The sequence below is a fragment of the Fukomys damarensis genome, unplaced genomic scaffold (genome assembly GCF_012274545.1).
Source record: "Fukomys damarensis isolate Sample0158 unplaced genomic scaffold, DMR_v1.0_HiC HiC_scaffold_19, whole genome shotgun sequence".
In the NCBI taxonomy this organism is placed as follows: Eukaryota; Metazoa; Chordata; class Mammalia; order Rodentia; family Bathyergidae; genus Fukomys; species Fukomys damarensis.
The window spans coordinates 58,330,840-58,341,506 of NW_022900931.1; the positions used below are offsets into that span (position 1 = coordinate 58,330,840).

At 52.2% G+C, this 10,667-nt stretch overlaps 1 protein-coding gene across 1 annotated transcript in view; it reads left to right on the forward strand.

The window, feature by feature from the left end:
• Ryr1 (ryanodine receptor 1) overlaps positions 1 to 10,667 on the forward strand; it is a 123,215-nt gene that overhangs the window by 109,264 nt on the left and 3,284 nt on the right. Inside the window, exons 92-102 of the mRNA XM_010632870.3 lie at positions 9 to 140; positions 1,020 to 1,090; positions 1,547 to 1,700; positions 2,705 to 2,791; positions 4,046 to 4,297; positions 5,256 to 5,386; positions 7,314 to 7,356; positions 8,692 to 8,822; positions 8,915 to 8,975; positions 9,331 to 9,477; positions 9,837 to 9,971. Coding sequence (XP_010631172.1) covers positions 9 to 140; positions 1,020 to 1,090; positions 1,547 to 1,700; positions 2,705 to 2,791; positions 4,046 to 4,297; positions 5,256 to 5,386; positions 7,314 to 7,356; positions 8,692 to 8,822; positions 8,915 to 8,975; positions 9,331 to 9,477; positions 9,837 to 9,971 — 1,344 coding nt within the window. The remainder of the gene's footprint in view (positions 1 to 8; positions 141 to 1,019; positions 1,091 to 1,546; positions 1,701 to 2,704; positions 2,792 to 4,045; positions 4,298 to 5,255; positions 5,387 to 7,313; positions 7,357 to 8,691; positions 8,823 to 8,914; positions 8,976 to 9,330; positions 9,478 to 9,836; positions 9,972 to 10,667) is intronic.

Sequence of the window (10,667 nt, forward strand, 5' to 3'; positions counted from 1 at the left end):
GCGCTGAGGGGCCGGTGGCCGTGGCCGAAGGGAGCCCTTTCCGGCCTGAAGGGGCTGGCGGCCTTGGGGACATGGGTGACACAACACCGGTGGAGCCACCCACGCCCGAGGGCTCCCCAATACTCAAGAGGAAGCTGGGGGTGAGAAAGCAGATGGGGGCGTCAGAGTGTGGAGAGATGAGTGTAAGAGGGAACAAGAGACTGGGTGGGTGGAGTTGGTTGCAGGGCGAGGAGTAAGGGCCAGAGAAGCAGTGAGACAGACCCTCAGAGGGACAGGGACATACTCAGCCGGGGTCACTCGGAGAAAGGCTTCCGTGTGTGGGAGAGACCTGGAGCCAAAGAGTTGCAGAGACCGAATGAGAGAAGGGACCAAGACTATAAAGGAAGCCGAGTATGGTGGCCCAGACCTGTAATACCAGGGCTCTGGGAGGCTGAAGCAAGATGGGTGAGCCCAGCCTGGGCAACTTAGTGATTTTGTGAGACCCTGTCTCAAAATAATAAATTTTAGGGCTGGAGATTTAGCTCAGTGGTTCCGCCGCCTGCCTTGCAAGCACAAGGACCCAAGTTTGATCCCTGGTAAATAGTAATAATAAATTTTAAAAGGGCTGGGAATGTAGTTAAACATAAAGGATTTGGGTTCTATCTCCAATACAGTACTACCACCAAATAAATAAATAAAAAGACTCAAGGAAACAAGATCAGGAACATCGTCAGGAAAAAACCCTCAGAGACATATATGGCTGTGGGTAATTCAGCAACCTATGTGGAAAAGGCCCCAAAGTGTTCTTAGGCTGAGGGGGACTGTCACAGTGGTTTGCAGTTGTCAAGGAGAGACAAACGCTTGCCTTGGAGTCAGCCTGACTGCACAGTGCATGCTCGCCTCTTTGAGCCTCAGTTTCCCACCTGTACAGGGGAATCATAATCCCATTTTCTTCTGGAGGGGAATAGGTGGGGGCAGGAAGAAGGGGGACTGACAGGAACAGGCAGCACTGAAGGCTTAGCCGTGTGCCCTGTCCCCAGGTGGATGGAGAAGAGGAGGAGCTGCCTCCAGAGCCAGAGCCTGAGCCAGAGCCTGAGCCTGAGAAAGCCGAGTGAGTGCTTCTGGACAGCAGGGGCCTGGCCCCTGTCACTGCCTCCCTCCTGGTCAAGGCCTGAAGCTGTGCTGGCCCCCTGTGTCCTCAGCATCACCCAGCCCTGACCTGGGCACTGCAGAGAGACTCTGAAAGGGTCCTCTCAGCACCAGGCCTTTCTCTGTGCCATTCCCCCTGCCTGGAATACCTTCCCTGTGTTTCACGAATCTTCCCTGTCCTTCTCCAGGAAGCTTACCCTGACACCCAGCCCCTCTAAGTTAAACACATGTCTCCGCCCGGTTCCCACAGCCACCCTGGGGTAGAGCCCCATGAGGGCGGGGTCTGGGGTTGTCACTCTACCGTGTGTCCCCAGCACCATCCAGAGTTGGGCCAGGCATGGGATGGGCCCAGCGAATGGCCCTGAGTAAATGAATCACCCTGGCACCTTCTGACCTCTTTCTGTGTCCTGCCCTGCAGTGCTGAGAATGGGGAGAAGGAAGAAGTCCCTGAGTCCCCACCAGAGCCTCCCAAGAAGACAGCACCTCCTCCGCCCCCTCCAAAGAAGGAGGAAGCTGGAGGCGCAGGCGTGGAATTCTGGGGGGAGCTGGAAGTGCAGAGGGTGAAGTTCTTGGTGAGTCTCCAGCAGTGGGTACTGAGTCCTCCTCTCTAGGGGGACCCCACACACACACCCATTGCTCCTCCCTGATGATTTTGAACTCATCTGTGCCAGGCTCATGGGCAAGAGCTTATTCTTGGCTGGGTGTGGTGGTGCACACCTGTAACCCCAGCTACTTGCCGGGCAGAGGCAGGAGGATTACAAGTTCAAGCCCAGCCTGGGCAATTTAGCAAGACCCTGTTTCAAAATTTAAAAAAACAGCTGGCAGTTTAGCTCAGTGGTGCTGCACCTGCCTAGCAAGCACAAGGTCCTTAATTCGATCCCCGGCACCCCCCCAAAACTTAAAAAACAAACAAACATGGACTGCGGGTGCAATTCAGTGGTAGAGCACTTGCTTAGCGTGGGTGAGACACTGGATTCCGTCAATACCACACACATAAAAAAACCACAAAAAACTGTCTGCGACTCCTCAGTTACGTGGCCTGGAGCAAGACACCACCTCCCTGAGCCTTAGTTTCCTCATCTGTAAGGTGGGCAAAACAGCAGCACCCACTTCATAGCATCGTGGAAAGTTTAAAACAAATTCATGCATATAAAGTGTTTAGCCCAGGGCTTGGTATACAGTAAGCACCCAGTAAGTAGGAGATAGAGCAAGGCACGGTGACACAGGCCAGTAATCCCAGCACTCTGGGAAGCTGAGGCAGGAGGCATGCAATTTGGGTTCAAGCCGCTCTTAGAACTACCTGTTCTGGAACCTGACCCTCTTCTTGGCAGCTTCGCCTCTTTAGCAAGACCCTGCCGCAAAATGCAAATTTTCAAAAGGGCTGGGGATGTAGCTCAGTGTGAAGGCTGTGGGTCCAATCCCCAGCACCGCAATAATGATGATGAAGATGAGGAGGAGGAGGGACGTTGTAGACCAGGTACTGAGGACCAGTTGCGTTGGCTGTGGGTAAATGCTGGGCGGGATTCCCCAGGGAAAAGGCCGTGCCGCGAGCTCTGTCTTTCTCCCCCACTCTTAGAACTACCTGTCCCGGAACTTTTACACGCTGCGATTCCTGGCCCTCTTCTTGGCGTTTGCCATCAACTTCATCTTGCTGTTTTATAAGGTGCTCGTCACATGGGACTGGGAGGATTAACCCGTATCCAGGCTGTGGGGCTGGAGCCTCAGACCCTCACAGGCTGCTGCAGGGAAGGGACAAGGTGTTGGGCTCAGGTTCTTTGAAGGGTTCAGGCTGAATATCTGGGGTGGGGACCTCCATGTCCATCTGGGACAGATGTCTGAGTGTCTGCAGGAGCAGGAGCTAAAGCTGTGCTCCTGGCCCACCTCCTACACCTACCAGCCCTATGCCCAGGTACAGCCCTTTACCCCCAGGACTCCCACTGACTCACTGCTTTGCTTTCCTGTCAGGCGTGTGGGGAGGAGGAAGTGAGTCATTCATAGGATGGAGGGAAAGGGCTGAGAACCAAGCCTCAGAAGGACAAAAGGGGCTTGGATTTGGCTCAGTGGTTCTGACTCCTGCCTTGCAAGCACAAGGTCCTGAGTTCCATCCCCAGTACCAAAACAAAACAAACAAACAAAAAAGGACAAAGGGACCCTCAGAGTCTTGCCTGTTGTCTAGAAAACAGAACCAAGAGGCAGGCTAAACAGAAATTGTGGCTTTTATGGGATGTGGTCCTGGCTCTATCACTTGCTGGCTGGATGATAATAAGGAAGGTGTTTTACCTCTCTGTGCCTCAGTTTCCTCATCTGCAAAATAGGGTAGTAACCATGTCTAACTGTTAGAGCTGTAAAGATTAAGAAAAGAGTTAACGTGAGCAAAGCACTCAGAACATTAGGCATATACGAAGTGCTGTATATCCAGGCATGGTGGCCCATGCCGGTAACCCCAGGACTCTAGGTGTCTGAGGCAGGAGAATCACGTGTCTTAGCCCACCCTTGGGCAACTTAATAATTTAATGAGATCCTGTCTCAGAAAAAAAAGGGGGTGAGGGGGTGCAGCTCCATGTGAAGGCTCCGGGTTCAATCTCCAGTATTACCCCCCAAAAAAAGTCTGTATAATGTTAGCTGTGATCCTTCTTGGTTTTATTGTTACTAGTGATCATTGTTTTTAGGGCCCCACTATCAAGACAATCTATTCTGTTTTCAGTCTCCTTCCGTTCAGTGGGCAAATTCCCAGGACAGTCTGATTGGCTAGCTAGGGCCCTGGACCCCGCCCTAGTCTTGATTGACAGCCTTTCCAAGCCCATGTGTCTGATAGGGACCCCATCCAGCTGCTGATTATGTAAGTGGGTTCTGGGCGTGGAGGCCAGGTGCCAGGACACCAGGGTCCCTGCCCTGATTCATCTCTGTTCTCCTTCAGGTCTCAGACTCTCCACCAGGGGAGGACGACATGGAGGGCTCGGCAGCCGGGGACATGTCCGGTGCAGGATCTGGTGGCGGCTCAGGTTGGGGTTCAGGTGCTGGTGAGGAGGCAGAGGGCGACGAGGACGATAGCATGGTGTACTACTTCCTGGAGGAGAGCACGGGCTATATGGAGCCCGCGCTGCGGTGCCTGAGCCTGCTGCACACGCTGGTGGCCTTTCTCTGTATCATCGGCTACAACTGCCTCAAGGTGGGCCGCATCGGTTTGGGCTCTGTGAGGTCGAGCGGTTTTACGAAGTAAATCCCAGTCACTTTAGTGTAGAATGAGCAGAGTTCATCTGACTGTGTTGTTCCCTCGGTCTGCAGTGTTTTGCCACATTTGCACAGCCTTCCTCCTGTTTCCCTTTCAGGCCTCCTTGGGCTCTGATGTATGTGGGATTCCACTCCTTGGAAAGCCCCACCTGCACTGGACACCACTGCCAGGCTCCTTTTCCTCCCAGCCTGGCCAGACCCTCTGCCTTCCCCCACATCCCACCTATAACCCCCGCCTGTGCCCCTGTTTCTGTCCTGACCACCCCCCTCCTCCGACATAGGGTCTCCTGCAGGCTCCAGACAAATCTGGTGGCTTCCTCAGAGGCGGTGGCCTCACTGAGGTGCCTGACTGTGGGGAACAGGGAAAGGGGACATCACTAGAACCTCTGCAGGAAGTCCTAGTCTCCTGCGAGCCACGACAGCACCAATTATACAGGAAAGATAGAAAAAATGAGACTTGGAGAAGCTGAGCTTTGGGCCTGATCAGTGCTGTTCTGGGCGGCAAAGACTAAAGCGTCTGAACTTACCACACTTTTATTCAGCACATCAGGAGAGAAATAAATGTAACAGATGACTCAGGGCAAAGAGTTCAGTAAATCAGAGTAACATTAAAAGGTCACTCAGAGAGCAGTGGCAGCAGAAACAACAATGAGGAACTATGCAGATGAAGATTTTGTTCCTCCCAGGATGCCTTCAGCTGGTGATATCTTGTCCTGGAGCATCACAGCATCCTGGACCATTGAGGTGCAAGCTGTGACTAAAATAGTTAGGTCTCCACGTGCCATAGCTGCCCTGTAGGAAGGAGAACTAGGCCTAATCAAATGATTTTTTTCCCCAAAATTATGTAGAATTGCTCCCAACACCTGACACCATCCTTTGTCCCTTCCTCAACCTAGGTGCCCCTGGTGATCTTTAAGAGGGAAAAGGAGCTGGCCCGAAAGCTGGAGTTTGATGGCCTCTACATCACAGAGCAGCCTGAGGACGATGACGTGAAGGGGCAGTGGGACCGCCTGGTGCTCAACACCCCGTAAGGGCCCAGCCTCACCTCAGGTGGCAGGGAGCGAGCCCTCTTCCCAGGCCAGTCTTGGCCCAGACTTGAGAACACAGCAGCAGGGTTCCAGCCCCGGCGGCCCTGACCCCTTTTCCCCGAGCCTGGCCTTCTTTTCCATAAAACAGACACATTTCCTGAGCGTTAATGTTCATATGAGGGTGCTGGGGACACATGTGGAGATTTCCAGGGCCCGGCCTGGAGATTCTGATCCTGTGAGGCTGGGGTGGGGCCTGGGAACCTTCATTTAAAGCCCTCGGGGATGATTCCTACCCAGGTATCCCAAGTGAGAAACAAGAAATCATTAGATTTATAATGGAAAAGGGTGTGTAAGGGCCCCGCCTTACACCCCCCCTCCATTCCCCACCCATATTGAGGCCCAGCTCCCATGTTTGTAAAGAGGGGCTGTATCAAATAGGGCATCTTATCATGAAATCTTGCCCTGAAAGGGTTTGAGGGGAAAGGAAGAGAGATAGACACATCCTATACTCTTCCCCCGCCCCAGTTTTCTGAGACAGGATCTCACTATGTAGTTGAGACTGACCTGGAACCCAGGCTGTTCTCAACTCACAGTGATCCTCCTGCCTCAGCCTCCTGAGTGCTGGGATGACAGGCGTGGGCACCACCATGCCCGGCTATCCTATACTCTCATTGTCACTGTCAAAGCTGCATTTAACCTACCCACTTTCAGGTACCTGTGCTTAGCAAAGAAGAGGAAAGACAGAGAGAGAGAGAGGGAACTGTTTAAAACAGTGTCTGGAGGCTGAGGGAACAGCTCAGAGGCAGAGCGCTTGCCTAGGATATGCGAGGTATCTCCAGTGCTGCAAAAATATTAATGAATTAAAATAGTGTCTGTCTGAGATCTTCACTTTTAAATATGGGCAACTCATTTCCCATGAAAAGGAACAAAGCTGGACATGGTGATACATGCCTATAATGCCAGCGCTCTGGGAGTTTGAGGCAGGAGGATCATCCCAAATTTTTTTTTAAAATGGCCAAGGATGGGAGGAGGAGGAGGAAGCAGGCTCCCTGGAGAAATGAGAGCTTTCAGGGCTAGGGCAGAAAAATACAGGATGAGCCAGTTCAGTTGGGCCGCAAAGTAGACTTGTTCCATGAAAAATGGTGACATGCTGAAAGGATCAGGGAGCCAGATAGGACCCACTGGACCAATCCAGGATAGGAAGGGCAGTGAATTGAAAATTCAAATCTTTCTCAATCCATTGATTCCTAATAAATCTTCAGTCCACCCCTGCACAAAACAAAACTCACTGGCTACTTTGGCAAGATGCTAAGCTACCAACTTGTCAGTGGGAAAACTGGTAGGTCCAGAGCCAGAATCATAAACAGCCAGGGATGTAGCTTAGTTGGGGAGTCCTTTCCTTGAAGGTGTGAGTCCTGGACTCGATCCCAAGCACGGAGGAAGGAAGGGAGGAAGGAAGGGAGGAAGGAAGGGAGGAAGGAAGGGAGGAAGGAAGGGAGGAAGACATGTGAGAGGCAGCAGATCATTTCACTGCAGCTGGCCTGAGCTCAGGATGCTGAGTGCATTCTCTCTGCCATCTATGCACAAAGCCTCCCAGTTAAGGATAATTCTGGTGTCTCGTTGCACCTCTGGCTCAGACTGCAGGTCCTCTGCGTCACCCGGTCCCACCACACATGGCCACAAAGTTCTCACTGTGCGGGAACCCTGACATTAAGCCAAATGAATCCGTACCTAGCACCTGTAGTCCCAACCACGAGGGAGGCTGAGGCAGGAGGAAGGTTTAAACCCAGGAGTTCCAGGCCAGCCTGGACAACACAGTGAGACCATACCTTAAGGAAGAAAGCACCAGAATTTCAAGCTACCCTGGCCTGGCTGTTCTCCTGCCCCCTCCTGCCCTAATATCTCACAGGGGCTCTCTCTTGGCAGGTCCTTCCCCAGCAACTACTGGGACAAGTTTGTCAAGCGGAAGGTAAGACATGGGTGGAGAGAGGGCAGAGCTGTCTGGGCTGGGTCCCCTGCTGCCGTTGGGCCATCCCAGCCTGGTCAAGCCCTTGCTCTGTGTGTGACCTTAGGCCAGAGGTGTTGCTTCTCTGAGGAACACCTTGGTTTCCCCAAGGGGACATGGACATAATCACCTTCCCTCTTGAGGGAGATGACTCGTGTCACACAGAGCAGAATGTCTGGCCCGGGGTGAACACTCACTCAATAGTGGTGGTAGCCTGTGGGGCTGTGGGGTACATGCCTATAATCTCAGAATTCTGGGAGGCTGAGACAAGAGGGTTACAAGTTCAAGCCCAGCCTGGGCAATTCAATGACTTAGTAAGACCCTGTCTCAAAAACTAAAAAAATAAAAAGGGCTAATAAATAAATAGTGATTGTGAGAGGATATGTGAGGACACTATTTTAAGCACACAGTTAAGGATTGCCTGCTTTTCCACTCCTAGCTTGCCAGCCTTTCTGTGTCTCAGTTCCCCTCATTTTCAAAGCAGGGTAATAAGAGGGCCAACCCACAGGTTGTTGGAAGAATTATTTGACCTAATATATAAGCAGAATTGGGACACGTGGAGGAAAACACTGGCTAAGTGTTGGCTGGGGCCATTACTCAATATGAAATAAATTTATTTATTCAATTATTGAGTATTTACTGTGTGCCAGGAAGCATTTCAGGAACCTGGGATCCAGCAGTAAATAAAACAATGATTCTGCCACTCAGGTTGGAAAGACAGATAATGAATACACTTATAACATGCAGGTGGTCATAGGGGTTGTGGGGAAAAAATTAAGCAGTGAAGAGAGTAAGGATATGTGCATGTGGTCAGGGGAGGTTGCTCTTTGCTGTAGAAGAGTCAGGAAAAATGAGGAGATGAGGGAGTGAGCCAGGTAGAAATCTGAGAAAAGAGTGCTGTGGAGGCGCAAAGGCCCTGAGGCAGTGATATGCCTGATATGGTTGAGGAACTTCAAGGAGACAGATGTTACTAGAACAGAGCAGGTGGCAATCAAGAAGAGGAGGTAAGCTCATATAATAAGGCAGGGAGCTGAGTCATATATGTTATATAGGCTTCTTGTCTACCTACGTAAAATAATATATTAGCCCAATTAATGTGGGCTACTGAATCAGCTGGATCTTTATCCTTTTTGGACCCTACCCCTGAAGATCTGAAGAAAGAGCTACCCTTTCTCCCCAGAAAAATGCGCCCCAACTTCTCACACAAAGTTCAGAGAGTCCCCAGAACCCCCACACAGGCCATGACATCCCCCAACCTCAGCCATGTGTGCCTGGCCTGACACTCTCCTGGGTGGGCAGGTCCTGGACAAGCACGGGGACATCTTCGGGCGGGAGCGGATTGCCGAGCTGCTGGGCATGGATCTAGCCACACTGGAGATCACAGCGCACAACGAGCGCAAGCCTAACCCTCCGCCCGGGCTGCTGACCTGGTGAGCGCAGGACGGTCCTCTGGCGGGGGGCGGGCAGCGGAGGTAGCCAGGGCGTGGCCCTCAGCATTTCGCTGTGTCCCCTCCCCCATCAGGCTCATGTCCATCGACATCAAGTACCAGATCTGGAAGTTCGGGGTCATCTTCACAGACAATGTGAGGAGGGCCCATAGGTGGGAGGGACTCAGGAGGGTAGGGCCTTAGGAGTCGGCCTCCAACCCCAGGGGCCCCTGGCTGAAGAGCGACTCCTGAGCCCCTGCGTACCTGGGACCCTAGAGCACCTTCTCACTCCCGAGGTTCTTAGTCCCCCAGGACATCCTTTGATAGCTCAGGGCACTGCTGGATTCCCAGGCTAGTTGCTTCTAGGGCTCCCCAGCTCCCCCAACGTGCTCCCCATTCCCCCAGGGTGCTCCCATCCACCACAGACGCCTGATCCAGAGATGGCAGCTGGCCCCGGGAGCTCCGGGTGTGTCCCTGTGTATCTCTGACCCTGGCCCCTGTGTGCCCACAGTCTTTCCTGTACCTGGGCTGGTACATGGTGATGTCTCTCCTGGGACACTACAACAACTTCTTCTTCGCTGCCCACCTCCTGGACATTGCCATGGGTGTCAAGACACTTCGCACCATCCTCTCGTCTGTCACCCACAATGGGAAGCAGGTGTGGAGGGCACCTGGCACCAAGCAGCTGGGGCAAGGCCAGGGGGCTGTGCCAGGGTGCGTGGGCAGTGAGGACAGGGCAAGGGCCCTGCGGACCAAGTGGGGTAAGGACCCGGAAGGGAGCTGGTCTTGGCGTTGCACAGCTGTAGTCCCAGCATTCTCAGAGGCTGCGGCAGGAAGATGGCAATTCAAGCCCAGCCCAGGCAGCCTAGTGACTGGGCAAGACCCTGTCTGTCACAAAATAAAATATTTTAAAAGGCTGGGACTATGGCTCAGGGCGAAGGTCCCACATTCGATCTCTAGTATCAACAACAAAAAACAAAACAAAGCCAGAGCTGACGCACCTCTGCCTGCTCACAGCTGGTGATGACGGTGGGCCTCCTGGCTGTGGTGGTCTACCTCTACACTGTGGTGGCCTTCAACTTCTTCCGCAAGTTCTACAACAAGAGCGAGGATGAGGACGAGCCGGACATGAAGTGTGATGACATGATGACGGTGAGCCCCGCCCCTAGAGCTCCCTGGCCTCTTCTCCTATCTGTAAAGGAAGTTAATAGCAGTAGAACCTAGCCAGCTGGGCGTGGTGGCACTTGCCTGTAATCCCAGGGACTCTGAGAGGCTGAGGCAAGAGGATCACAAGTTCAAGTCCAGCTGGGTAATTTAGCCAGAACTTGTCTCAAAAACACAACAACAATTAAAACAAATAAACAAACAAAAAAACTGGGCAGGTAGCTCAGTGCCAAAGCCCTGGGTTTAGTCCCCAGTATCCCCAAAACAACAAATCAAAAAAGAGTATACATATTTTATTGCCTTGTCACGAGGGCTGGTGACAAGCTACACTGAAGAGCGGCCAGCGGGTAGACGAGCTCCCTAAATGTTAGCTATTGTTCTAGTAATATTTGAGCTGCTAAAACTACATATTATTAGGCTGAGAATGTAGCTCAGTGGTAGAGTGCTTGCTTAGCATTTATGAAGCCCAGGGTTCGATTCTCAATACCACAAAAATAAATAAATACTGCCTACTTCACAGGGGTGTTTGTAGGACTAAAAGGTGCTCCCTGGCTGTTGAAGATTTAAAAGTCTTAGAATGGGAATTGGGGTGTAGCTCAGTAGCAACAATGTACTTAGCAGGCATAAGGCCCTGGGTTTGATCCCCATCACCACCACCACCAAAAAAAAAAAAAAAAAAAAAAA